This window comes from Meleagris gallopavo, chromosome 16 (genome assembly GCF_905368555.1).
Source record: "Meleagris gallopavo chromosome 16, MGAL_WU_HG_1.1, whole genome shotgun sequence".
Lineage (NCBI taxonomy): Eukaryota > Metazoa > Chordata > Aves > Galliformes > Phasianidae > Meleagris > Meleagris gallopavo.
In genome coordinates this window covers 2522430-2550059 of record NC_139419.1, presented here as the reverse complement: position 1 = coordinate 2550059, position 27630 = coordinate 2522430, and the positions used below count along the sequence as shown (strand labels likewise).

The 27630-nt window shown below is 46.1% G+C and overlaps 1 protein-coding gene across 2 annotated transcripts; it reads left to right on the top strand.

The window, feature by feature from the left end:
• The first annotated feature begins 215 nt into the window (after positions 1-215).
• INTS1 (integrator complex subunit 1) lies at positions 216-27223 on the top strand. Of its 2 annotated transcripts, none has more exons than XM_085238101.1 (47): positions 216-372; positions 460-750; positions 1744-1940; positions 2222-2359; positions 2464-2623; positions 2860-2965; positions 3229-3415; positions 3540-3685; positions 3948-4089; positions 4403-4579; positions 4829-4937; positions 5489-5609; positions 5856-5933; positions 6445-6602; positions 7239-7335; positions 7732-7823; positions 8099-8159; positions 8473-8670; positions 8881-9010; positions 9196-9375; positions 9461-9610; positions 10148-10327; positions 10522-10626; positions 11543-11710; positions 12061-12172; positions 12601-12759; positions 13573-13719; positions 14127-14225; positions 14498-14622; positions 15329-15583; positions 16266-16425; positions 16945-17085; positions 17479-17659; positions 17743-17866; positions 18382-18500; positions 19532-19619; positions 20107-20333; positions 21287-21410; positions 21892-22025; positions 22420-22612; positions 22879-23006; positions 23823-23935; positions 24450-24563; positions 25379-25449; positions 25972-26063; positions 26170-26279; positions 26705-27223. In XM_085238101.1, the coding sequence occupies exons 1-47, from the start codon at positions 315-317 to the stop codon at positions 26818-26820; spliced, it is 6561 nt and encodes a 2186-aa protein (XP_085094227.1). In that variant the 5' UTR covers positions 216-314; the 3' UTR covers positions 26821-27223. The 2 variants fall into 2 exon arrangements, with proteins under 2 accessions (XP_085094227.1, XP_085094226.1); XM_085238100.1 differs by having other exon boundaries at positions 12598-12759.
• Positions 27224-27630: the final 407 nt, after the last annotated feature.

Sequence of the window (27630 nt, the reverse complement as noted above, 5' to 3'; positions counted from 1 at the left end):
ACCCTCCAATTCCCCCTCCATCTCCCAATTCCCCCTCCATCCCCGATCCCCCGTGACCTCAGAACTGCAGTTCCACTCCAGCCCGCAGGGCGGCGCCTCACACCGTCCCCCAAGCCCCTCGCTCCGCGACCTCCCACCACCAGGCGGCGCGATCTCTGCTTACCCAGGGCGGGGCGGGAGGGGCCGCTCGCCGATACCGCCCCGGCAGTGGGAGCGCACGCTTCGCTTCCGCCTTTAGGGCGGGGCCGGAGGGAACTTCCGCTTCCGGGTCGCGGGGCGGTGTGCCGCCGTCGGGGTCCGCGCCGTGCGGCACCATGAACCGGCCGAAGGCGGCGGCCGTGCGGCGGCCCAGCGCCGCGCCCAAGCCCTCCGGTGAGTCTGAGGCCGCGCCCGAGAGGCCGGGGCGGGGGCCGTCCCGTTTGCCGTCGCGGTCCCCATCACGGTTGTCGTCCGTTGCAGCTCACCCGCCGCCGGGAGATTTCATCGCGCTGGGCTCCAAGGGGCAGGGCGGCGATGGCAAGGCCGCCGTCGCTCTGCTGAAGCCGGCGCCCGCCGGGCTGCCCTCGGAGCGCAAACGGGACGCGGCCGCCGCGCTGTCGGGCCCCGCGGGGCTGGGCGGGCTGAGCAAGCGGCCCAAGCTGTCTGCCACGCCGCCCCTCAGCGCCCTGGGACGCCTGGCCGAGGCGGCCGTGGCGGAGAAGCGGGCCATCTCGCCTTCCATCAAGGAGCCGTCCGTCATCCCCATCGAAGGTAAGGGCGCGGCCTCGGCTTGGGCTTCAGTTTGCCGGAAGCCTTTCTCTTAGCCCGTGAGGAGCCTTTCGTGTGCTGTCCGTAAGGCTTTCCCCTGCTGGATGGGGGGGCCAAAGTCACAGTTTCATCACCTTGTCTTCCTTGTTCGTGTTGGGTTGTGTTCATCTTGCCTGAAAAACTTAATAGGAAAAACACTACTGAGGGGCTAAAGGTATGCGGATTGTAGGGTCAGAATCATTAAGGTTGGGTGGGCTCTCAGAGATCCTCACCATGACACCAGACCACGTCCCTCAGTGCCACGTGTATGTGTTTATTAACTGCTTCCAGGGATGGCAACTCCACCAGCTCCCTGGGCAGGCGGTGCCAGTGCCTCACCACTCCTTCTGAGAGGAAACTTTGTTGCTAATAGTAACCCTGACCTCCCTTGGCACAACTTAAGGCCATGGCCTCTCCTCCTGTCACTGTTACCTGTAAGCAGAGGCTGACCTCCCTCTTGCTACAACTTCCCTTCAGGTGGTTGCTGCTGCCCCGTCCCTAGAGGTGTTCAAGGCCAGGTTGTATGGGGCCCTGGGCAGCCTGGTCTGGTATTAAATGGGGAGGTTGGTGGCCCTGCCTGTGGCAGGGGAGTTGGAGATTCGTGATCCTTGAGGTCCCTTTCAACCCTGGCCATTCTGTGATTTTGTGGTTGTAGAGAGCCTTCTCCAGAGTGAACAATCCCAATTTCCTCAGCCTCTCCCTGTAAGACTTGTGCTTCACATCCTTCACAGCTTCCTTGCCCTTTTCCATACGTGCTCCAGGGCCTCAGTCAGTCTTGTATTAGGAGTCTTGTCACATCCCACCTGCAAGAGAAAGGAAGGGATTGCCTAAAACCGAGCGCAGTATTTGAGGTGTGGATCCATGTTTTGCTTTCCTGGCGGCTGATCCTGGCAGCGTGTCAGGGCGGGTTGTTTTGCATGAAGGTAAAAACTGGTGCCTGTGTGTTTGTTGTTGCAGTTGTCCCCACGGTGCTGCTGGATGAAATTGAGGCAGCAGAGGCGGAAGGTAACGATGACCGCATTGAGGGAGTGCTGTGTGGAGCGGCCAAGCAGCTGAAAATGAACCGAGCCAAACCTGATACCACGCTGTACCTGAGCCTCATGTACCTGGCAAAAATCAAACCAAATATATTTGCCACTGAAGGCGTCATCGAGGTGAGAGCTGTGTCACACGGGGACTCCTGGGCTTCCTGAAGCATCTTACATCTTACTGTATGTTTCTGAAGTATAATTCTGGGGTTCCTGCCACATCACAAGTATAGTTGTAACTGCTGTCTGGCCAGAAAGTAGTTTGCATGCCTTTATAAATACTGCAGTTCTGTGGCAAGTTACTGAGACTTGTAGCTTTTTTTCTAAAGCTTTTCTATATGATTTTTGGGTATGTAATTTAAACTTTTTGTTTGTTCTTTTTTTTTTTTTTTAATATAATTTTCCAGGCATTGTGTAGCCTGCTCCGAAGAGATGCCTCTATTAATTTCAAAGCTAAAGGAAATAGCCTTGTGTCTGTCTTGGCCTGCAACCTTCTCATGGCAGCTTACGAAGAGGATGAGAACTGGCCAGAGATCTTTGTCAAGGTTGTTGAACAAAGGGTTTTTCTGCTGGGCTGAGGCAGTGGTGGGCAAGTTGTATGAAAAAGTTTGAGTGTGGTTTGTGTTCTCTGCTGCTTTCTTTTCTGTAGGTTTACATTGAGGACTCCCTTGGAGAGCGCATCTGGGTGGACAGCCCTCACTGCAAGACATTTGTGGATAACATCCAAACAGCTTTTAACACAAAGATGCCTCCTAAGAGCATGCTTTTGCATGGAGAAGTTGGTCGTAGTGGTGGGGACATTAGCGCTGGTAAGTGGATGTTTAAAAAATAGTAGCAAGGGCTAACAGATGTGAACAGTGTGTTACTTGATGGAGTCCTCTAGAGCAGATACTGAGTTTCTGGCATTGCTTTTCCCTTCTTTGCTTCCCTTCATTTTGAGGGCAAGCAGCGAAAGACTTGAATAATGTGCTTGTATGTGATGTGTGAGTGATAAGCAGTGGAAAGAGTTGTCTCATGATGTGTGCTTTGTGCGGATCTCTCATAGGAAGCAGCCCTCACCCTTCCATGACAGAGGAGGAAGACAGCCAGAGTGAGCTGCTGATTGCAGAGGAGAAAATGAGCCCAGAACAGGAGGGCCAGCTCATGCCCAGGTGAAGTGCTTTCCTTTCCTGGTGCAGCCATGTGACAGACCTATCTGTGCTCACCACTCCTGAAGTGCTGTGGCAGAGAGCTCCCTCTCTGCATGAGCTGTCCCATGACACTTGCTAGAGAACGTTGAATATCAGGAGAAATGAGTAGATTTGTTTTTGTAGTCTTTATCGTGAACAAAAAAGAATGCTGATCTCTGGACACAGTGAAGCATGACAGAGCTGGCTTGGGAGAAAGTGAATAAAATGCAGTTTGTATGGCCCAGGTACGACGACCTTGCAGAGAGTGTGGAGGAGTATGTTCTGGACATGCTGCGGGATCAGCTCAACCGGCGCCAGCCCATGGATAACGTGTCCAGAAACCTCCTTCGTCTGCTGACAGCAACTTGTGGCTACAAAGAGGTGCGGCAGATGGCTGTGCAAAGGCTGGAGATGTGGCTGCAGAATCCAAAGGTAAGGATGGAGATTGCTGGACCTTGAATGTTTTGGACTTGGTCTGAGATTCAGCCAGTAAAGCGAGTTACAGTTCTGTTCTGTGTTGGCCAGTGGCTGCAGTTTTCCTGTTCTTCCTCTGCAGTTGACCAAGCCAGCACAGGACTTGCTCATGTCTGTTTGTATGAACTGCAACACTCACAGCTCAGAGGACATGGAAGTTATCTCCAACCTGATCAAAATTCGTCTCAAGCCAAAGGTCCTTCTCAACCACTACATGCTATGTGTCAGGTGAGTGAGTGACTCCGTCTGGAAGATGTGCCCAGGGCCTTGGCTATGGATAGACTTGTTAAATATCTGCTTTGGCCATGGGAGACTGTGTCACATTCACATGAATTTCATTGGTATGCAAATCCTTCAGTAATCCTTTAGCATCTGTGAACATACCTATTGCTGCACCTTCTTTATTTTTGTGTATTAAACACTTCAAGAAAAATCAGAACACGATTCTAGCTGAAGTCTCAGCTTACAAACCTCTGGTCTTCCCTTGCAGAGAGCTGCTGAATGCACACAGGGATAACCTGGGAACTACGATTAAGTTTGTGATTTTCAATGAACTTTCAAATGCAAGAAATCCCAATAACATGCAGATCTTGTATACTGTTCTTCAGCACAGCTCAGAGCAAGCACCAAAGGTAGGTGTAGTGTCTTGTGTGACTACTGGTGGGCCCAGATCCCTGCCTGAGAGTTTTAGCTGAACTGTGGCTCGAATGAAATCTTCCCACAGACAGCTGTGCAATATGTATCATACTGTTTTGAGATCACCTTGTTTAACTTGTTATGAGTAAATGTGTATGAGCATCTTTTGGCTCCCACGTTCAGAATGACCAAACTTGTGGTAATGAAATTTCATTAGAGACACGTATTATAGCTCACCGGTGTCTGAACGACAAACAATATGCTTTTTGTTTTGTAATTGCTGATATTTACACTCCTCTTTTCCCTCAGTACCTAGCAATGGTGTTCCAGGATCTTTTGACTACTAAGGATGATTACCTGCGGGCTTCACGGGCACTGCTGCGAGAGATCATCAAGCAAACAAAACATGAAATCAACTTCCAGGCCTTCTGCCTGGGCCTTATGCAGGAACGAAAGGAGGCCCAGTATGCAGAAATGGAATTCAAGGTAGCACTTTGTTTGCTCCATGTATTGCTAGGAGGCACGAGGGGTGGGCTGGGCTTTTCAGTATCTGTTTGGTTTATTTGTTTTTCCTGACAGATATTTCTTTCTCCCTTGTTATTTGGGTGATTCAGTATTGTGTCTTGCAATTCTTAGCAGATCTTCCATATTCCATTTCCAGACGGTCATGACTTCATCTTTTTATGATGAAACACTTCAGAAGATGGCTGTAATTTGGTTCGCTTTTGTTTTCAGGAGCGGTTTGTCATCCACATAACTGATCTTCTAGCTGTCTCCATGATGCTTGGTATTACAGCCCAGGTGAAAGAGGCTGGAATTGCCTGGGACAAAGGAGAGAAAAAGAGTAAGCATAAAAACCTAGCTTCCTTCTGAAGATGGGTATTTTGTTAGATACCTCCAGGCAGTGCTGGGACTGAGTTACAGCCAGAATTAGAAAGAAGTGTATGCCAGTGTTCTGAATAGAGGTATGGGGCTGCATGCTGTTATCCCACGACCAACAGAATTGTATGTAGATGTGGCATTTGCATGTTGGCTGAATAGATGGGTGCCTTTTGTGGGACAAGGTCACTTTTAGGAGAGCAGCAGTAAGGATTACCAAGTACATGTTTCTGAGGTGGCAGAGCTTTTGGGATAGCACTGAAGTGACTGCTGTGAGATGTCTTCTCATGGTCTTTATTCATCTGTACTACGTTTTGGGATTTTGTTGCAGCGTGCATCAGAAAGTGAAGCATGTGTGCTGTCAGTGTTGGGATGCTGAAGACTCTGACTTCTTCCCAGTTTACTTAATGTTCAGAGCATTGGTTACTACCTGGTCTTGAAATGTCTGCCATCTCCTGCTTTGCTCTGGATGGCGTTCTTGTATGTGTGTAGTTTTGTAATCTGACTGTCTTTCAGACTTGGAAGTGCTGCGCTCTTTCCAGAACCAAATTGCTGCTATCCAACGAGATGCTGTCTGGTGGCTTCATACAGTTGTTCCATCTATCAGCAAGCTGGCTCCAAAGGACTATGTACACTGGTAAGAGAGTTACTTGGGACCCTACTGTGCATATCCAGTCCCTTTTCCAAAAGTATATGGCACGCTGTAAAGGCCCTTGCATGTGTCCTTCGGAAATTCCTTGTGGAACCAAGTTATCTGATCACAGATGATTCCTGTGGACCCCTTGTTATCCTGTCTGATGTCTTTTCATTGTGGAAAATGAACTGTTGAATATGTTTTTGAGACTCACACGGATTATGTTTACTATCCTCTTCATTCTGACAGCCTCCACAAGGTGCTTTTCACAGAACAGCCGGAGACCTACTACAAGTGGGACAACTGGCCCCCCGAGAGCGACCGCAAGTGAGTGTATGCTCCATCTGTAGCTGGGTACAGAGGCAGAGCTGCTGTAACTAGAGGCAAAGGAACTGGTGTTTTCTGGTGCTTCTTTATGTAACTCTGTGTTGGAAAGGCTTGGAACTGTGCTTGCTTTTTCATCGTCTGTTACACGGCCTAAAATTGGCGACCATTGCTCCAGTCTTTCTGTTCTTCTTCCTTGATTCTTTTTCCCTCTGCCAAGCTGTTCTGTATCTTAATGCTGTAATGGTGAGAAGGACAGCCCTGTGCTGTATGGCTTGTACTGGTGTTAATGTTAGGGAGCTCAGACTCGCACAGACTAAAGCGCAGAGGTACAAAGCAATGCAAGCAATTTGTTTCAGATAGTTGCATTTGGACCTGGAGACCAGGAAAATGGTTGGAAGCTAAACTGTGCTTTATTTTCTGCTCAGGTGAGCTGTAGGGTCTGTGGAGGTTTTCAGCAATCCTCCTGCTGCTGTCAAGAAAAGCGTGATTGATTGTCTGTTGTCTCATGCAGCTTCTTCCTTCGCCTGTGCTCTGAGGTGCCCATCCTTGAAGACACGCTGATGCGGATCCTTGTGATTGGTTTGTCCCGGGACCTTCCTCTTGGCCCTGCGGATGCCATGGAGCTTGCCGACCACTTGGTGAAGCGTGCTGCAGCTGTGCAAGCAGATGGTAAGACTGTACAGAGCTTCAGCCAGCAAGTGGTTCCTTCTGGCTGTGTCTGCTTAGCACCGCTCGGAGCTGAGGCAGCTCCTACCGTATTCCAAAGAGCCTTTGCATCACTCAGAGCATGTTTTAATCTTGATGGCAAAGCATTTGGCTCAGAGCCAGATGTATATTGCTGTTGCTTTCTCACTGGAGAAGATTTTTATTTTCTCCCACTGTTTCTGCCCGTTACTGATCATCAGTCAGTGGGGTGTCTGGGAAATGCTGCTTTTGTTGAGGATGAGAGGCTGTGATTTGCCACCCAGAGATTTAAGCTACCATTTCTAAATTCAATTCAGTCCTTTATCCAGACAATAAAATGAACAGAAATTTTTAAGCCGTTCAGAAGTGAAAGTGTTGGAAGTTAAAGAAATTAATCCATGTGTTCCGTAGTCTTTTCATTTATGTCTCAGTATCCTTATGGCTTGTTTTAAGTGTTGCTGCTTTTTGAGTTGTGGTTTTTTAATCCTGTAATATCATGAGAACAAGACCACAATGACATAGTGGCTTGAAGCTGAATTTTTGTTGCTTTGTTGGTTTTCTTGAAGGACTTTCAGCAAGGTAGGCTGGTCAATAACTTGTTTTGTCTTTTCCTCCCCCCAGATGTTGAGGTCCTCAGGGTAGAGAGAATCCAGCTGATTGATGCTGTCTTAAATCTGTGCACTTATCACCATCCAGAAAATATTCAGTTACCCCCAGGGTAAGGCTTATCACATCGATAATCTCAGTGTGATCTAGTTCATTTTCACTTTACAACTGGCAGTTCTAGTTCACAGACTTCACGATGCTTTTTCCAGTTAAAAATTTTAGTAATGAAATCCCAGAGAAATCTTTTTGATGTTGTGCTCTGGTGAGAATTTCTCCTAGGCAGAAATAGTTCTGAGTCACAGAATGGACTTTTCTTTGCAAGAACTCTGGTCTTTCTGCTCTAGAAATCTTCAGCTGAACTCTGCTGTCACACTTGCAAGAGATTTCTTTTTTTCCTGAAAACTACTGAACTGGTGTTGCCAAATCTAAACAGTGCATGATTAAGTAGAACAGTTTTGTAGTGGCTTCCAGTAACTAAATTGCTTGTATCTACTGATGGCTTTTGTAGGTACCAGCCTCCAAATCTAGCTATTTCTACCCTGTACTGGAAGGCCTGGCCTCTCCTGCTTGTAGTGGCTGCATTCAATCCTGAAAACATTGGTGAGTGTGAGCATTTTTCCGGGTACCAGTTCTGCTGCAAAAACTGGCTGAGGGGCTACTAGCAAGTTGTGCTGTGCTGCATGCTCCTTGTGGGTGTGAAAATAAACAGTGAGGGAGTTTGGACTGGCATGCGACTGGAGTCAGTGTCTGTGCCCTGATGTGGTGGGATGTTCCAAAGTAAGCTTGTCTCTCCATGGCTTGGATTGTGATAGAATCTCTGTAAAAGCTCTGACTTCTTCCTGTTTTCCTGAATATCTTTTTCTTCTATGCTGTAGGTCTGGCTGCATGGGAGGAGTACCCCTCTCTAAAGATGCTCATGGAAATGGTCATGACAAAGTTAGTATGTCTAGATTCCTCTATAAATTGTGTGTTTCTGAATTCAGCTCATGTATATTGGCTTCTTCCTTTTTAGTGGAGCTGGCAGTAGTGCTGCTGTTTGAGTGGGAAAGGAGTTTTCCCCCAGGAGAATGTAACCAACAAGGGGTGACTGTGATGTAAATTTGCTGAAAGGTTCTCAGTCTCCCTGGCAGTGTTGGGAAGCTGCCTTTTTTTGTGTGTGTGTTGTCCCTAATAGAGCTAATAACATGGGGACATTCTTGTTTCATAAGTCTTAAATGGGGCAAGATAACTTTTTTGCTTGTTTTCTCAGTAATTACTCCTATCCTCAATGTACCTTGACGGATGAGGAGACACGCACAGAGATGATTAATCGTGAGCTTCAAATCTCCCAGAGGGAAAAACAGGAGATTCTTGCATTTGAGGGTCATCTGGCTGCTGCATCCACAAAACAAACCATAACAGAGAGCAGCAGCCTCTTGCTATCCCAGCTGACAAGTCTGGACCCTCAGTGAGTAGCCTTGTACTCTAGTCTGTTGGTATTGGGAAATTCCAGTTAATCCTGGTCAGGAACTCCTGCTGTTAATGAGGAGGTTGGTGGGGGTAGGACATGTAGGATATGTGTTGCAACTTGTATATAGCTTTCATGCAGTGCTGAACTGGTTGATCACCACAATGAAAGTGTGCCTCGTCTGTGATTACCTTCTTGTTTCTCTGGCAGGGGCCCTCCACGCAGGCCTCCACCGCATGTCCTGGAGCAGGTGAAAAGCCTGAACCAGTCTCTTCGCTTGGGCCACCTCCTGTGCCGAAGTCGTCATCCTGACTTTCTTCTCAACATCATTCAAAGGCAGGTAAGCTCCACTGATGGATTGGCAAAATTAGGATCTGATCTCTTCTCTCTAAAGCTTAAGCAGAGTGAGGGACAGGAGAGAGCTGAGTATGGTGCAGGAGAAGGTGGTTTATTGCTCAGGAATGAAATGATTAGTGCAGCATCGATGTTCTGCTGATCCTGCGTTGTCATTCTCCTGCTTCATAGGCTTCGTCGCAGTCAATGCCATGGCTGGCAGATCTGGTTCAATCCAGTGAGGGCTCCTTGGATGTCTTACCTGTGCAGTGCCTTTGTGAATTCTTGCTTCACGATGCTGCTGATGAGTCAACCTCAGGGGAAGAAGAGGAGGAGGGTGAGAGTAAAGAGCAGCGTGCCAAGAAACGCCAGGTGAGTGGTCTCTGGGCCTCAGTTCTGTTACCTGCTTTCATCCTGGATTTGTTTTCACTGGAAAGGCCAACTTCTCGCTCCACAGAGACAACAGAAACAAAGGCAACTGCTTGGACGGTTGCAAGACTTGCTTTTGGGTCCCAAGGCAGATGAACAGACAACCTGCGAGGTACTTGACTATTTCCTGCGACGCCTGAGTTCCTCCCAGGTGGCTTCACGGGTCCTGGCCATGAAGGTGAGCAAAAGAAAAATGTTTTCAACTAGGGCTTATCAGAAGCTGAGGGTTGAGAGCAGTATTTTGTATCATCCTTCTTTGCTAACTCATCTCAATCTCCAGGCCCCATCAAATACACTTCTGCTTCCTGCTGCTCAGAATCTTCTCTGTCCAACAGCCAAGTAGTACCATTTTAAGATAAAGCTGGATTTTGCTGTTTCCTGTGAAGTTCAGGTGTAGACTCAGCAGATTGTGAAGTACAAGGAGTAATTGGCAGCAGCTGTTTTCCATGGGGAATGTAAATTAGTAAATGCCTGGTGCTCTAGAGCATAGTCAAAGCAGGCAGAATTGCAGAGTTTGAGATTATGCTTACAGAGGACTGAAACTTTAAGCAGGGTCACTGTCAAGCAAACAAAGTTCTATGTTGGAGGTTGTGTGCATGGCAGTTGGATCGCTCCCTGATGTCTGAAGCTTGTTTCTATTCTATTCACTAGTATGAAACTGGTGGGTCCAGCTGTGGCCTCATACGCACAGGCTGTGTTTGTGTGATTTCTGCAGGGCTTGTCTTTGGTGCTATCAGAAGGAGGACTGCGGGATGGAGAAGAGAAAGATCACCCCATGGAAGAAGACTCTGGTGATTCTGAACTGCTGCAAGGTTATCAGTGGCTACTGAGAGACCTCCCAAGGCTGCCACTGTTTGACAGCGTTAGAGCAACAACAGCTGTTGCCTTGCAGCAGGTAGGTGTTACCTGGAAGGGATAAGTGACCAGCTCCTGGGCAAATGATTCTTTATCCTACTCATGCTAAAACAGATCTGAGCAAACTGTGTGGCTGTGATGTTGTCATTTTTATATTCTTGCAGAAGAGCATACTTTCTGCTGGTGCTTATTTTCATCACTTCCTGATCTCTAATGAGAACTGTGTCATTCTAGGCCATCCACATGGAGACAGATCCCCAGACCATCAGTGCTTACCTGGTGTACCTCTCCCAGCACGCCCCTGTGGAGGAGCAGGGACAGCATAATGACCTTGCTCTGGTGAGAGACAGGGTTGCCAAGACAGAGGGATTGCACGGGGAGGTGTGATGTGTTGAACTTGTTGCCCAGGGCAGTGGTAGCTTGCTGTACCAGCAGGATGGGGTTTTTGGGAGCATGTGAAATCGATAAGTGCGTAGTTGTGTTTCTGGATTTGTGATGGAGGGCAACTTGTGTGTTCGGTTTCATATTCAAACAGAAAATCAGAGTCACGCTCTCCAGTCTAGCAGCCCATCTCAGATAGTATGGGGAATGCAAGAGCAGATAGTGATTTGAGGGAAATGTCACCATCTGGCAGCATTTCTCAAGTAAGCAGGTGTTAAACCTGCATGTATCTGGAGAGAGAATGGAAAGTCAGGAACCTTAGTGGTGGAATATTCACTCTTCTGTAACTGAAATTGAATTTCTGACTTTTTTTTTTTCTTGTTCAAGTCTGGTGATTTTTGGGATGGTTGGCTTGTATACAGTGGTTATTCACTGTTCTCACTCTGGGTGCTTTTTTCATAGCTTTATAAATCCACTGACCAACGCCCTTTGTAACAGTCTTCTGGAGACTCAGTTGCATGGATCTAGAGATTCAAAGGCTCTTTCTGCTTTTTGTAGATCCTTTTAAAATGTGGGTGTTGCTAGATGTTTAGAGAAACACAGTTCTTACTATATAAATATTGGTAAATGCTCCCTTTCCATGGGATGCATTAGAAAGCATCTGTGCTACAACTTGGGACACTAAGTTTTCACAGGATGCATGCAAATCGCTTGGTCTTCGTAAATTGATGATTCCTGTCTTCACTACATGTGTTGGTCTCCAGAATCATGCTAACTGGGCTGACGATGGAAACTGGAGGACGTGGCTTAGTAAGGCAGGAGGCCCTGTCTGTGTTACTTTTGTAAAGACCTGACAGATGTTTTTCTCTTGCAGGATGTAGCCCGGCTCATAGTGGAGCGCTCTACCATCATGTCTCACCTCTTCTCCAAGCTCTCATACTGTGCTGAGTCAGATGCAGTACTTGTTGCTCTTCTCTCCATCTTTTCTCGCTACATCAAATGCATGCGCCAGAGTAAGGAAGGCGAGGAGGTGTACAGATGGGTGAGTTCCTCCCTACCTTTCATAGGCAGGTAGAAGAATCTTGAGTTAAGACAAAATATGCCCATGTGGGCTGCTGAAAATGTAGAAGCTGTGTCTGGTTCAAAAATTTTCTGATTTGAGAATAGTTGGATGTAGTATCAAAAGTGTGTGTGTGTGTGTGTGTGTGTGTATGTAAAAATCACTTTGTTTTCCTCTTTCTTTTGCCACTGTTGGAGATACTGGGGCTAGATTGAACTTTGGTCTGAATAAACTTGTCCATTCTTATGGTCTTCTTTCATCTGCTTCGCACAGTACTCCTTTTCTGTTCTTTCCCCACCACTGCTCATCTGTTTGTTCTCCTTTTTTTCCAGTCAGAGTCACAGGATCAGGTATTCCTTCGTTGGACTAGTGGTGAAACAGCCACCATGCATATCCTTGTGGTGCATGCCATGGTTATTCTCCTGACACTAGGGCCACCTCAAGGTTAGTAACTGTACTCAGATTTGTTCAAGGGGTGGTGGACTGTACAGAGAGCCTGTGTGTGTGTAACAGGTTGGGTCAGTGCTAATTCTACCCAAGTTGTCCTTTACAACATTTGCTAACAGCTGTAGTATTCTAATAGATAGCACTGAGTGAAGGATTTGCAGGCTTATTTGCTGCCTTCTGCAGAGAGCAGAAAATGTCGAAATGGTGTGTCCCTCCCTGCTAAACAAGGACTTCAGGGGTTATTGTGGGATGAGAACTGGGCACTCAAATACATAGGTCACATTTCCATTTGATAGTGTTTATTCCTAAGTTGTTTTAGCCTTTGAACAAGAAAGGGTTTTAGTGGATTGATTTGTACAGAGAAGGATAGAATATTCTAGGTCCTTATGTTCATAAGAAAGATTTTTGTGTCTGCCCTTAAGCAGGGGATGGTGATTTTTACACATTATTGGATATATGGTTCCCGGAGAAAAAGCCCCTTCCTACTGCTTTTCTGGTTGACACCTCAGAGGAGGCCTTGCTGCTCCCTGACTGGCTAAAGCTGCGCATGATCCGCTCTGAAGTCCCGCGGCTCGTGGATGCAGGTGAGCTTGTGGGATGTTTGCTGGTGCTTCAGACCCTCCTGTAGGGAAGGTAGTCTTTTCTGCTCAGTTCTTCTGTGTGTCCAACTACACGGATGCTTTGTCAGGGCAGACCTTGCAGTGATCTGCGTTGAATGCAGCTGAGCGATGGCTTTTATAGATGCTGACTATTACTTCTAAAGCAGGGGAGAGCTTGTACAGCTTCTGTGTTTTCTGTGTACTTTAAAGGAAATGGGTGACTGTTATTTGGATACTATCTGCATTACAACAGTTCAGCTCGAATTAAAGTACACAATCACCAGACAACGGGCACAACTTTGCTTCCATAGAATGTGGTGTGCTTGCAATGTGGAGAGCAGTGGCTGAAGAATGTAAGCTATATCTGTAGTTACTTCTGTCCTTGCACAGCTTATCAGTGCTTTCATTTCTTCCTGGTGTTCAGAGCTTTGTCCCTTTCTTACTAATTAAATGACAGCTCTCTATAGCCAGTGATTGAATTATTCAATAACTCCTGCCTGCAGCCATCAACAGAGAGGGTGGAAGTTATTTTTTAATATGGATGATTGAGTTCCTGAGGTTTTGATCAAATTAAACAGAAGATCAAATTAGTCAGTGAGTGAATTAACTGAAAGATGCAGTGAGAAGGCAGTGATTTGCAGAGCAGTGTAGGCAGCTGTCAGACTTCTGGCTTTAGGCTCTCTGCAGTCCTGTCATTAATGTGTTGCCTGGTCCAGCCAAAAGTACAATACCGGGTAATAAAGATGACCTTCTGTAAACAATTTGGTGATCTGAGAACTTGGTGTTTTTGTATTGCAGCCCTGCAGGACCTGGAGCCGCAGCAGCTGCTTCTCTTTGTTCAGTCCTTTGGAATCCCAGTTTCCAGCATGAGCAAACTTCTGCAGTACCTGGATCAAGCAGTATCTCATGACCCACAGACACTGGAGCAGAACATTATGGACAAGAGTAAGAGCTTTGTATGAGATTAACTAGACATTTTACTTTGTCTTAAACAGTCAATGTAAGTACATCCTGTGACTTCCTGGTGTAAAACCCAAACTAGTTCACTGGACTCTGTGCCAGCTGCTTTGGTGGCTCGTTGCCTTTGTAGAGACCTCCCTAGTTCTTGTCTAGATGGCTCTTGACTGTATTTCCCGAAGAAGAGAAGGGTTTTTCTGAACTGGATTGTACAAAGTCTAAATAGTCTGGAGGCTAAACTGTAAAAGAAAACAGGCCTCATTTGCATCATGTTTATGAAGTCCAAATGAACAGCAAAATGTCTTCACTGTGGTAGCTACACAAGCAGCAACCAATTCTGTACTGCTTCCCTAAGGAGGGAGAAGAAACATATTCGTATCTTGTCCTTTTCTCAGACTACATGGCTCACCTTGTGGAGGTCCAGCACGAAAGAGGAGCGACAGGAGGCCAGACTTTCCACTCCCTGCTCACAGCCTCCTTACCAGCCCGACGAGGTACTGTCCAGGATGGCTTAAACTTCAGAATATCCAAGTTGTCTTTCAAATGTCTTCGCTGCTCGAGGGAGGAATTCCAGTATTATTGGAGTTTTTCTATAGTTATTTGTTCCGAGTAGTACAGAAAAGTAGGTATTGCTTTGCCTTGAGCGAAAAGCTACTGGATTTCTCAGTACTTAGAGACAGTGAAGCTGAAGATGATTCAGTTCTGGGGCTCCAGAGCTACTTACTGTAACAATAGCTTTCTTTCTTTTCTTTTATTCTTACTGCAGACAGTGCTGAGACTGCAAAGTCAAAATCTAGCCCTGAGAGCAATCAAGGCCAGAGCCGAATCCGTGCCTTAAGCCAGGTTCGGGTTCTGGGCCCAGAAGATGATCTAGCAGGCATCTTCCTGCAGGTACTGGTATAGCCTCAAGCTGATTGTCCATCACCTCCTTTCCTGCAGCACCTTTGCAAAATCCACATTGTTTATTTGCGTCTTTTGCTCCATTCTTCCTGCAGTGTTTGTAGGCAGGGAATAGGAAAGCCCTGCATAGAGTAAGGCTGTGCTGTTACAGTCTGGCGGAGTTGATGTTGGATGGACTTGGTTTTTTCATGTAGTCTGAACATGATGTGGCTTTTGATCGCGCCTAATACTGTCAGTGCCTACTAGCATGTTACCATCTCTGCATCTTGTTTGTTCTGTGTATAGTGCCTTTCGTCTCAGCAGTGCATGGAGGATTTGTGAAATGCTCACAGGGCCTTGGCAACAAAGCTGTATGTCAACAGCCTTTGTGCTTTGACATATCTGCTAGCAGAGCCTTCCTCTCTCTGTTGACTTCAAAACAAACCTTCAGGGAATTAATTGGACAAGTTGATCGCCTGTATTTGGGTAGTGCAGTGATTTCCCCCATGGTGTCAGTGTTGACAGTTGGGTTGGTGTTGCATAGATGCTGTTCCTGTACCAGGCACTAGAATATTGAAAAAGCTGTATCAAGGTTCTAGTTGGTTCACGGTCAGTATGATCATACAAGGTAGATTGACCCTCTGCCTCGGGGTACTTTATGGTATAGAAAGTCCTTTCATTTGCTTTCATAGACATATTCTGTTCTGCATCCTACCAGCTTTTCCCACTAAATCCAGACCCACGATGGCAGAATTCAAACCTGCGCCCACTTGCCCTGGCATTACAGCAGGCCTTGGGGCAGGAGTTGGCTCAAATCCGTCAGGGAAACACGCAAGTGACCGGGATCACAGCACAGCTTCTGCAGGCAGTAGCTGCACTGATGAACTCACCACACAGTGGTGCACTGGTGATGGCTATGCATCGTAACCACTTCATCTCCTGCCCACTGATGCGCCAGCTGTACCAGTATCAGGTGAGTGGTGTCAGACAAGAATCTCCACACTGTTGAACAAAGTAGGCTGGGGAGGAAACTAAATCTGCTGTGCATCTACTCTGTTGTGTGCAGATTTTCTACCTGTGTAATGCTAAAAACACAGCCTGTGAGCATAATACAAAGGGACTTAAGTTGTCTGAACATAAAACAGCTGAATGCACATAGGCCACGTTAGCCTAGCACTGCTGAGAGTTGGGGCTTACCTTCAGGGCTAGGTGAACCTGAAGCAATAGAGTAATTGTGTCACTGTGGGTTTGCAGCTGTGAGTCCCCTGTTTTGGAATTTCGAGTCTGTGCTGTTGTGTAGCATGGACATGTCTTGTAAGTATCTGCAGACAGTTTATGAAAGGAAGTCTGTGATTCCTTAAGGAGAACTTCAGGGCAGGCTAAGAGTTACCAGTAAAATATCTCATTCCTTTCATGATGGAAGAATGCACAAAGCTACCCTTAATTATGCTCGGAGAGGTATTTTGTTTGTGACTGATGTTTTCTGCCTTACATTTCTACATTAGAGCTGCTGCCTTGATTTCAGTGAGGTATGGTCCAACAGAATTGGTGTACTCTATGTATTCATGGCAGTATGTGCACTGTCTGCCCCTTCTGCTATCTTTGTTTTATTCTTGAAGTGTGTGTAAGCAGGTGTCTTTTGCTGCTCTCCCCAGCGCTGCATGCCACAAGACACTGCCTTCTCTTCCCTCTTCTTCAAAGTCCTCATGCAGATGCTGCAGTGGCTGGACAACCCTGCAGTGGAAGATGGTCCTCTGCGTGCCCAGCTGAAGGGTTTTGCTGTGCAGTACTCCTCAAGGCACAGGATCAGTGACGGTACTGGCATTGTGCAGCTCGTGGGGTTCTGAGTGGACCAAGCGGGTTAAGAAAGGGACAGAAACAAAGCTAGTTTGCAGTAGACGTTTGTTAGCATCTCAGTAAGGTGAGCAGATTGCTCAGGGAAAACTTCCATTTGCTCAGATAAGGAATTCCATGCTAGCTGTAGACCTGGAAGGTGAGCATGCAAGAAAGCTCATGGAACAAGGTCACGTCATGACTTGTAATTATTGTCATCTGCTATCTGTTGGTGAGTCTCCTGCCAAGAGCTTCATCAGGGAAATGAGTTTGTGGTTATAGAGTATTCTTTTAATTCACACTGTCCTCAAGAGGACAAGATTCATTCAATCCACATTGTCCCTGAGAGCTGTCAAGAGCTGTGGAGGGAGTAGAGTGACAGTGGGATGTTGTGCGTGTGTAGGTTTGAGTAGTTGTGTGCCACTACAGTATGGTGCCTCTGTAGAAGAGAGGCCTGTTGTTGCTTGTCCCTCAGATGCCAATGTTGTAATTTCTTTGTAGTTCGAGGTGGTTTCTTGCACCTCACGGAAGCTCTGACTTTCCGTCATGACCCTGACTTGATCAGCTCCACGGTACGTGCCATTATTGCAACCCTGAAATCAGGAGAGAAGGGTAATGTGGAGCCAGAGCTCATCAGCAAAGGTATGACTGTCTTCCTGCTCTCCTCTCTATTGCAGCAGCAGGTTGAAATTCCAGCACACAGGGAGGGAGCACCTCATATATAGGCAGTGGGAAGCAGGAAAATGCAGACTGATCTAAATGTGGCCTATTTTATATCACCTCCTTTCCCTGTGCTGCTATGTGGGTTTGTAAACTGTGACCAAGGACTGAGGTTGTCTTACAGCAAACTGTCAGTTTCTGCTAACCTATTAAGAAATAGAAGTCTGCTATTCGAGATAGAAGTGGTTTCTCTCTTCCTTACTGAGCCATTCTCTGGGGAATTCTCAACTGATGGATTGCCTTCGTGAGACACTTAGAACATTTCATAGCTTTGACCACACGTCGAGATTAGTGACATCTTTTTACCTCTGCTAGTCCTTCAGGGCCTGATTGAAACTCACTCTCCGTACTTGGAGGAACTCCTCACAGTCCTCTTCTCGGCTACTGTTGAGACCACTGCAAGATTTCCTGCCATGAAACCAATTGCTGTGGTGAGCTCCTTGTTGCTCCAGGACAAGGAAGAGACAACAGTGAAGAAAGAGCTGGATAGTTGCAGGTGAGCCTACGCGACGATAGGAACTCAGTGGGAGGTCTGGTTTCCTGGCATCATCTCTGATACTGGCTTTGTTTTCTCTTCAGTACTGAAGCTGCTTGGCTGGGGCCATCCTCTGGCCTTTTGAATGACTGGCTGGAGATGTTGGACCCAGAGGTGATCAGCAGCTGCCCTGATCTCCAGCAGAAACTACTGTTCTCCTGGAACAAGGTAAGAGTTGTTGGGTAGAGAGACTGCTATGCTAAAACCACCTTTATGGAGTGCTGACCTACACCTTGAAAAAAGGTTATGGGAGAGTTTTATGTTTTGCCACATGTTACTATACCTGTTTGAGAGCAGCACAGTCTGACTAAGATAGAGATTCTGGTGCATCCTTCTCAGTATGAGGCACATTTTCATCTTATCTTTGTATTTTTTCAGCCCTGTTCTTTTCAGGACTTCAAAGAGTATTATAGACACAGCGTAGTTCCATATAGCCTAGCACTCTGTGTTTTCATGTGTATTTTTGAAGACAATTAAGTAGCTCGCCCAGAAGTGCTACACCAGAGCTAAGGCTAAAGCCGAATGTCATGACTTCTGCCATGTTTTAAACAGTACTGCAGTTCAAATCCTCAATCCACGTGTTCTGTTCTGTGCTGTCCGCTTGCTTGGATTGCCATCATCATCTCTTGTGTCCACCTAACAGCAAGAATCTGTTTATACATCTCGATTTTTGGTCCTTTCAGGCAGGATCCCAGGTGCCCTCCTTCCGCCCGTATCTCTTGGCTCTTCTCACTCATCAGTCTAGCTGGACTACGCTGCACCAGTGCATCAAGCTTCTGCTTTGCAGAAACCGAGAGCAGAGGTGAGTCTTAGTGGTGGGTTTTTTTTGAGCCTAGCAGAGTTGTGAGTTGGGCAATTTGCTGTCTGAGAGAGAACAATCAGAAACTGCGAACAGGAGCTGCTGAGTTCCACGGTGCGTGTGCCAAGAGATGTAGCTCAGCCAAAAACAGGCTTTGCGAGAAGGATGCTGATTTCAGTCATGCTGATTTGTGTACCTTGATTTAAATATTACCTGCTGTTTGATGGAAAGAGCACATAAAGATTTGGCTGTGTTTTAAATAGGAAGTACTAATCATTTAGGTAATCCATCTAGCATTGCCCTTGTTGATAATCTTTATGAACATGGGGATTGAAAGATGGCTTGGATGGCAAACGAATGGGAGTCTGTGTACCTGGGCAGGCTCTGCTGGATCCATTGCTTGTACTAAACTCCATTACCAGTCTTTCTCTAGCCCAGTTCTGAGCTTGGGAGCTCTCAGCTCCTGTATGTTGCTCTCAGATACTGGAGTTTTACTGTATTTGTAGTATCTTGCTTAAATTTCTTACGCTCGTAGACCAGAATGCCCTAACGGCTAGTGAGTAGCGAGGCACAGCGTGATTAAACTGACAGTATTTCTAAAGCTAGCAATATTTGTTTCCTGCAATTTTTTTATTGATTTGCTCACTAACAATTTAATTTCTGCAATCCAGGATAGCAGGCAGGATGTTCTGCACACTGCAACATGAAGATCGCTGGTCTCCTTGTATCAACTGTTTATGTTTGTGGCAGACTTTTGGCCTTGTGGTGCATGACTGTGCAGCCACTGTACTGTTGCTGAATGCCATTTGTTGGGCACCATACCTGTGTTGTGCTTACTGCAACAAATATTTAGTCATAATCTGGGAACAGAACCAAGTCCCTTCTTGGGACTTAATGGATCCTATTTTTACATCTTGCAGATGTTTTTCCTTCACAGTACTTGTGATGTTTAGAGACAGTACCATGTGTTTGCGTGCTGCCTGAGGGCTGCGTTGACTCTAATTGCAAATCTGTCTTCTTTTGTCTTCTGGCAGGTTTGATCCAACTGCTTCGTTGGATTTCTTGTGGGCCTGTATTCATATCCCTCGGATCTGGCAGGGAAGGGACCAAAGAACTCCTCAGGTAGTGGTTCAGTTCTTCCAAGTCTCCTGTCTGAATGGAGTGAGAGGTGATACTTTCATATTGCATGACTTGTCATGGCCAAGAGGCAACTGGAGTGATACAGGTGCAGTGTGCCAAATTTGCTGCCTGTACCTCAGCTGGTTGCTTAGCTGCTCTACTCTATTATATATTATAATGGCAATTTTGGGTTCAAAAAGCTCATTTGAGCACACATAAGTTTGCCCCCTTGACATTTCCTCTGCAGCTCCTGCAGAGTTGCTACAGTATCTATTAAAGATCTAGTCAAAAGGCTACAGCAATGAGCAAGCTAAAACCCAGCATGGGATAATTCCCATTTTGTCATGAAAATGCAGTTTAATCTCTTTTCTGAGTTTCCATGTTACTTAAGTCTCATCTTAAGAGATGTTCCTGTCTGTCTGGGGGAAGTGTAACTAGAACTAAGGATCTAGGGATTCAGCTGGGATTAATTTTGTGTTCTGCATTGCAGAAGCGCCGTGAGGAATTTGTGCTCCATCTAAAGGCATCAGAATTGATCAGCATGGTGGAGCTGATCCTGGCTGAAGCAGAAACCAGATACCAGAACACAGAAGAGGCTTCCTGCACACTCATCCAGTCTCGACTGCCTCTGTTACTCAGTTGTTCTCATGGGGACCTTGAGAGCATGAAAAAAGTAACAGAGTATTTGACCGGCTGCATCCAGCAGTGGGGTAGCAGGTGGGGGTCGCAAATGGAAAGCACTGTCTACTCTAATTGTAGTTACTTGGGCACAGGCAGCCAGGTAATGATGAGACTTGACAGCATGTCTTCATTAGTAAGTGTTCTAGAGCCCATATAACAAGTGCTTCCCATGCATTATCTTCCCAGACATTTTAGGAGAATAAAATGTCACTCTGAAGTGTTACTAGAACCAAGAAGGTCACCTTAAAAGTGAAATTGCAGGGCATGTTTTCTTTCAGGAATTTTGGCATAAAATGTTCAACATTACTTTTTTTTTCTAATAAGTCAGCTGTTGTTCTTAATTACCAGTGTCTAATGTGGAATTTCTTGTCTACTCATGCCTTGAATCATTGCTTATAATGCAAACTGTGCTGATCATTATGATTGTTTTCTAACAGCTGTGTTAGCACTGTTGGGAAAGCAGAAGATAGTGTCTTTGTGTCAGTGGAGCAAATTGACCTAATTTTAACTTCATTTATGGTAATAGAAAAGATGCCTTGTAGTTTCAGTTGCTGTTGCATGGTAGTGCATCTCAGGCAGGTGTGCTAATTGTGAACAGGCTAGTCTGATTAGCTGTACTTCTGACTTACTTTTTGAGATGTTGATGACCGTGAGCACTACATAGAGGAATTCTGCTCACTGGAGATGGAAGCCAGGCTTTCTTGTCCTATATCCAGGGGTAACTATGTAATCAATTTTCTAACTCCAGCACTGGATATGGCCTCATGGTGGATCCCTGTAGATCATGGATCCCTGTGGACTGCGCATATTTTGAGAGTAGTTCAAAAAGAATCACAGACTGAATAAACACTGGTCAGATTAGTGGTGACTACTGTGCAAAGTTGTTTATCACGTATACAAGAAAACTTTTAATAATCTGATGGGTCTGTGATGTTTGCTGGTTGAGCTAAAGCAGTAACCAGAGGCTCTTCTCTACCTTTTTCTTTCAGCTCTGTGGGAAAATGCTGCCAGGACCTTCTGCTTCAGATATACCTGCAGCTACCCGAGCAACTTGTGCCTCTGCCTGAGATGCTTCTCACCAGTGAAGGAGCCAGAGACAGCAGCACTTGCAAGGTAAATAGAGAAGCTCAGAAAAGCCCCTTTTTCCAATTGTGCACCTGGAGCGAATGCTATGTTGGTGCTCAGACTAAAAGGAGAGAACTAGAGAGTGCTGGTTGGGTCATTTTGGTTTCTTAACCTCGCTCTTCAGTTGCCCCTTCCCTGCCTTCACATTCAGGAGCAGAGTTTAGGTATGATTTATTTTTCATTGTCTCTCTATAAAATACTTTAAGCTCTGATTATATAAATTTCTGTGTGCCAAAGGCTTCTGTAAAGCGCAAATGTGCAGGCGTCTGATCCTGCTTTGATGTCTGTAGGGACTGTGGACTTCAGATCCTTTGCCAGCTGGAATGCTGCATCTGCTTGCAGGTTCTACCTGGGAATAATTTCTGTTAACCTCATCTGTTGTTGGAAAGTATTTGAGAAATGCCGCTGAAGAGCCACAGGCTTGCTTGTGCTTTAAACTTAACTATTTACTCACTGCTTTTCTTTCTAGCTTGATGCCCTGGTTCACAGATTCATTAACCTCCTTGCAGACACCAGTGACTCCAAGTCATCAGAAAGCCGTGTGTGGGATGCCAACATGGCATGCAGGAAGCTAGCTGTGGCTCATCCTATCCTCCTTCTCAGGTACAGCTCTCTCCTTTCATCCATAAGACTGAGTTTATTGAAAAGCATCAACCTTTGCCATAGGAGTGTGGGGCAGGCTTAGAGCAGTCACGTAGATTGTGCAGAATCTGTGTTTGTTTATGAAACCTACAAGAAAGGGCAGCAAAGCCATATCTTTTATAAGGAGGTTGCACTGTTTTTGGCTGCTTGTTTGTCAGGAAACAATCCTCATAGAACTGCAGCCTACAGAACAGAAAATGCGTGGGAAATGGTGACTGCTGATTCCATGGATACGGGGGTCAAACCCAAAACCCTGTGAGAGTTTGAGGGACACTTAAAGCCACTGGGATGTAACAACATGTAATTCTATTTAGGAAGAGGCTAGAGCTGTTTGTTCTTCTGTTTGGTGTTTCAGGCACTTGCCGATGATTGCAGCTCTGTTACACGGCCGTGTTCACCTCAATTTCCAGGAGTTCAGGCAGCAGAACCACTTGACCTTCTTCATACACGTCCTGGGGATCCTGGAGCTGCTTCAGCCACAGGTCTTCCAGAATGAGCACCAGGCGGCACTATGGGACTGTCTGCTCTCCTTCATCCGTCTGCTGTTGGTAGGCAAAGTCCTTGCTGCACACTGTGTGCGGGCTGCCAGCCACTAGAGGGAGAAGCTAATGTAACAAAGGGCAGCCCAACATTCTGCTATACGGAGGGAGAACCTTCGTGTATCTTAAAAGCCAAAAGATGTATAGAGTACCTCGGAGAGATTATAATAGGGGAGGCCAGCGATCAGTAATCTAATTCCTGGGCCCCAGAAGTGCAGGATGGAGCAATGAATCATTGCTGTTTTTGTTAACTCATCATCCCTACCCTTTCTCAGAACTACAGGAAATCCTCACGACACCTGGCTGCCTTCATCAGCAAATATGTCCAGTTTATCCAGAAGTACATCACGTGCAATGCACAAGCAGCTGTCTCCTTCTTGCAGAAGCACTCGGATCCTCTACAGTAAGCTTTCTTAGTCCAGTTAGCCCAGTTAGTTCATGGAGAGATTGCTCAGGCAGGGTGCCATGAGATAATCAGGCAGGGGACAGCAAGATAATGTGACAACAGTTGTTAATGTGGCACTTTTTCACCCTTGCTTGCTTAAATGTCTATTGATATGAACAGCATCTCCCGTTTTATAGGTGAAAACAGAACCTGACAAGTTGGGTGATAATCTGAACTCACATAATGAATTAAATGCCCTGATAAGGTATTGTAGTGCTCTGCAGTTATTTCTGGAGAGCCAGCAGCAGTCTTTACCTGCAGCAATAATAGGAGGATCACAGCTGCAGATACAGGGACAAACTTATTTGAGTTCTAATAGGTCACTTTGAAAGTAATGCCTCCTATTTATTTCCACACACCGCCTCACTGTGCTCACCTCCACTGTTTGGTCTCCATAAATGTTCAGAAATCATCAATCAATGGGTGCTGTTTTTTCCACATGGAGAAATTCAGTTCCTCCCCTTTGCTTCATCTGCACTTCCATGTCAGATGCCATTTTGTCAGACTGCCCCTCTACTGCCACCTGTCACGCAGCAACAACATGTAACAGAAAACTGGCAGAAAGTTCAGTCTACTGCCATACCAACATCCACCTCTGATATTGTAGGCCAACATAATAAAATGGAAGGCATTAATTTTGGAGCAACCCCTGTAGTTAACGCTGAATGGGAAAAATCTTGTTCCTGAGAAACTGTTTCTACTATGTTTAATTCATGTGCTGCTAGTTGTCCTCGTGCCTTTGCTTCTATTTAAACATGCCATCTGTTCCACTAGTGACCTGTCATCAGACAACAGTGACCTAGCAATGCTGAAGTCCCTCCTGGCTGGGCTGAGTCTGCCTAGTAAGAGCAGCATCTTGGACAGAGGCTCTGAAGAAGAGAAGGATGGTGAGTCTGATTAGGATGCAGAAGTAATTCTAGCTGGCAAACCTGCAGCGCTTTGTGGAGTGCAGATGTTTTTGTGTAGTGCTTCTCCTACTCCTAGTGAAAGGTATTTAGAATGGGGAGTGGTACTTGTCTGCTCGGCTGTTTGAAGTCAGTATCTGGATTGGGTTAGTTTGTTTTGCTGACAGTGGTACCTCTACTGGTGCAGAAGAAAAGCTTTTAGGGTGATTTTCATTACTGTGGATTTTACCTTCCGAAGCCTCGCTTCAGGATCAACCTGTCAGGAGACCCTAGGGTACATACTTCTCTCTCTTTGCAACTTGTGTGTATTAAATAGTGTTAGGAAGGCTAGTCTTCTTTACATCAGCAAGGGCTACCAGGAGGTGCAGTGAGACAGGAGGCTGTGAGAGCTGGGAAGCATTGCAGCTCAGCTGATGGTTGGTAGGGAACACTGGATTTGTCTCCCTGTTAAATCTGTGTAGACTGTCAAAAGTGACCCGTTCTCATTCTGTACCAGATGAAGCGGCAGCTGGCTCACTCCCTCTTGTCAGCGTGTCTCTCTTCACTCCTCTCACACCAGCTGAAATGGCCCCATACATGAAGAGGCTCTCTCGAGGCCAAACAGTTGAGGGTAAGTGCAAGAACATAGGGCAAATGCAGCCACGTGCCAACCCTGTTCCTCAGCTGTCAGCTACAGTTTTGTTTCCTAGAAGTCTCCAGCAGTTAGGATGTGGTTTTGTTTTGGGTGACTTGTCCCTAACTTTCTGTGGTTCTGTGACAGAGGCTTCCTATGATGTTGTGTCACTTAACACGGCAGTGCTGCAACTGCCTCTTCTTTCAGGTATCTTGAAGGTGCTCTGGGAATTTGCGTGAGTAACTCATGGAGTGTTACAGTCCACGTTCAGCCAGCACTGATCCAGTGACTCTGCTCTAGAGTACTGATAGGAGTGCCATTTTATTTAATACAATAAAAATACCAAACTGATTAGAAACATGATTTTGTTTGAAATCCCAGATGACCTTCAGAAAGGAAAATCACATTAACCTGGCATATAGCAACAACATGCTGCTTCTCCTGAAGTGTTCTGAAATCACAAGTGTCCAGTGTTCATATCGGGCGTAAGTTGTGGTATTGAGGTGACAGTTGTTCTACCCTAGAAACTGACGGAAGGAAAAAGTACTCTGGAGTTGAACCATTATGCCTCACTCCACTCCTTCCCCTGCCCATCTCATGACCATACTGGTGACCCCTGCTTGGGCAGTTTGAGATATGTTGATCTAGCAAATGGACTGCCTGTTCTCATCCTTCCCTTTTCAATAACTGTCTTTATTACACTAGCTCTGTGTGCAAGTAGTAAAACTTGACCAGCTGGGAGGCTGGGTTTGGAGGTCCTTTGCTGAATCAGTGAATTTCAGTCATTCCTTTTAATGTGTGTCTTCCACCAGACATTTTGGAGGTGCTGACAGACATTGATGAGATGTCCAGACGGAGGCCAGAAATTCTTTCCTTTTTTGCTGTGAGTATGACATCTCTAAATGCCACTGAAAGTCAAAGATTCTGTTCATTAGAGTGTGTTGTACAGCCAGCTTAATTGCTTTTCTTACTCTGCTTTTGGGGAGGAAGGTGGTATTACATTTTCCCCTAAGATGCTGCACTTTCCATTAGGCTTTCTGACAGCAGGCAGTATATACCTTCCTACTGCCTTCTCTCCATTGCATAATAGTTCCATCATCCCCTTGAACTTCTCTATATATCTGAGGAAGTAGTAACCTTCTGTCCCCTTTACAATAATGGGACTAGGAGGAAGCAGAACAGTTCCCTAAAAAAAAACACACAGGAATGCAGGGAAAATTCCTATACGCCATAATATGACAAAAGGGTCCTTTAAAGCATTCAAAACAGGATAATCCTTATTACAGAGAGATTTCCTGTCTCAGCCAGTATCTGCTGGATTGATGCTGGAGGGGTAGTAATGCAAGTCTGCACAGTTCTGATCCTTATATGGCCCTGTGATCCTTATTTCTGCATCTTCTCTCAGACAAACCTACAGAAGCTGATGAGCTCATCAGAGGAGTCCTGCCGAAATCTGGCCTTTAGCCTGGCTTTGCGCTCCATTCAGAACAACCCTAGGTGAGGACCGTGGGAACTCAGGATATTGTGAGTCACTGAGGGGCACTGGCTGCCCACTGATGATGGTGAACTGGGCTGTACCAATGCTGTGATGTTTTATTTCTAGCATTGCTGCAGACTTCCTTCCTACCTTCATGTACTGCCTTGGCAGCCGAGACTTTGAGGTGGTGCAGACAGCACTGAGGAACCTGCCTGAGTACACCCTCCTTTGCCAAGGTAAGTCAGTATGTGCCTCCTCTGGGGTGCGTGCTTGGTGGCCTTGCAAAGGTCAAAATTGAGCTCCTGTTATGAAAGCAGCCTCCTTGGGAAGCTGCTAAAAGTCAGCGTTGCCTAGAATAGTCTATCAAACATGTAGGTCATCTGTATCAATAGCTGCTTCGGTGTGAGCATCGCAGAGAGGAGACTTGCCATAAAGATAAGGGAGGTTTCCTTGAAACAGATTTGCTCCTTTACGATCTTCCTCTCTGAGTTGTGATCCCTCACGTAATCACAAACCCTCGGGGCCATTACAAGGTGAATTATGCTCTGTTCAGTAATAACAGAAGGAGGAACGTCTTGCACGGCTACAAGCATTCATCCAGGTGTTCACTGGCAGATTGCTGCTCTCAGGCCACTCCTCACGCTGTCTTTCTCTTTCACAGAGCACGCTGCAGTGTTACTGCACAGGGCCTTCCTGGTGGGGATGTACAGCCAGATTGACACCAGCTCTCAAATCTCTGAGGCCTTGAAGGTCTTGCACATGGAGGCCACAATCTGAACACGTGGTTCTGGGAGCTTCACTTTCAGTGGAATTGAACTGGACCCAACAGCTGCATTGAGGCCCTGTAAGAAGGCACTGTATTTCAACCGATGTCCTGAAGGATCAAAGAGATGATGTAACAGGCCACATGAAGATCAGGAAGGGGCAAGGACAGATCTGTCTGGCGAAGTTGCCATTACTGTGGAGAAAAAAATCTCCTGAATACTGTGCCAAACAGGGACCAGTTTTGTTACGGAGTCTTGGGGCAGTGGCTGACACTTATTTTGTGTTGTTTTTTGTTTTTTTTTTTTTCCTCCAAGAGGGCAGAGCTGCTGGGAGAGCAGAAGGGAATTTTGGCCCTTTCAGTTGAAGTCTCTGCACTTTATGCTGGAAAAAAAAAATGTGGATATGTGCAGGGGGAGAGACCATTTAATGTTTTGGTGGTTTTTTTGTTTTGTTTTTTTTTTTGGGGGGGGGGGGAAAGGGGGCTGGTGGGTGAAGTCTTTTTTTTTTTTTTTTTCCTCCAATTAAAATTCTTTGTTTCCATTGTGCCTTTTTCTGCTTTGTGCTGCCATTGGTGTAGCCTGATATCCTTCTCTCCCTGTTCTTCATTGTCTTGTTACTCTAGATGCAGCTTCTCTGAAAGACCTGTCTCTGTGGCCAAATGTATGCAGAGCCCTGCAGCGTCTGATGCACAGACTCGGATGTGAACGACCCAAATTATTTATTACAAGTTCTCACATCCCTTATATACCTTCACAAGTTTCCTATTTCTAGCTTTCCTATCCTCTTTGGCATCTTCTAGTTTCTCCCTGTGATTCTTCTCCT

Excerpts from the sequence above, each read along its gene's own strand:
- INTS1 (XM_085238100.1), top strand. The coding sequence starts at position 315 with ATGAACCGGCCGAAGGCGGCGGCCGTGCGGCGGCCCAGCGCCGCGCCC. Across the intron at positions 4,938-5,488 it reads GGACAAAGGAGAGAAAAAGA|ACTTGGAAGTGCTGCGCTCT; the intron begins GTAAGCATAAAA and ends ACTGTCTTTCAG. Across the intron at positions 26,280-26,704 it reads GTACACCCTCCTTTGCCAAG|AGCACGCTGCAGTGTTACTG; the intron begins GTAAGTCAGTAT and ends TCTCTTTCACAG.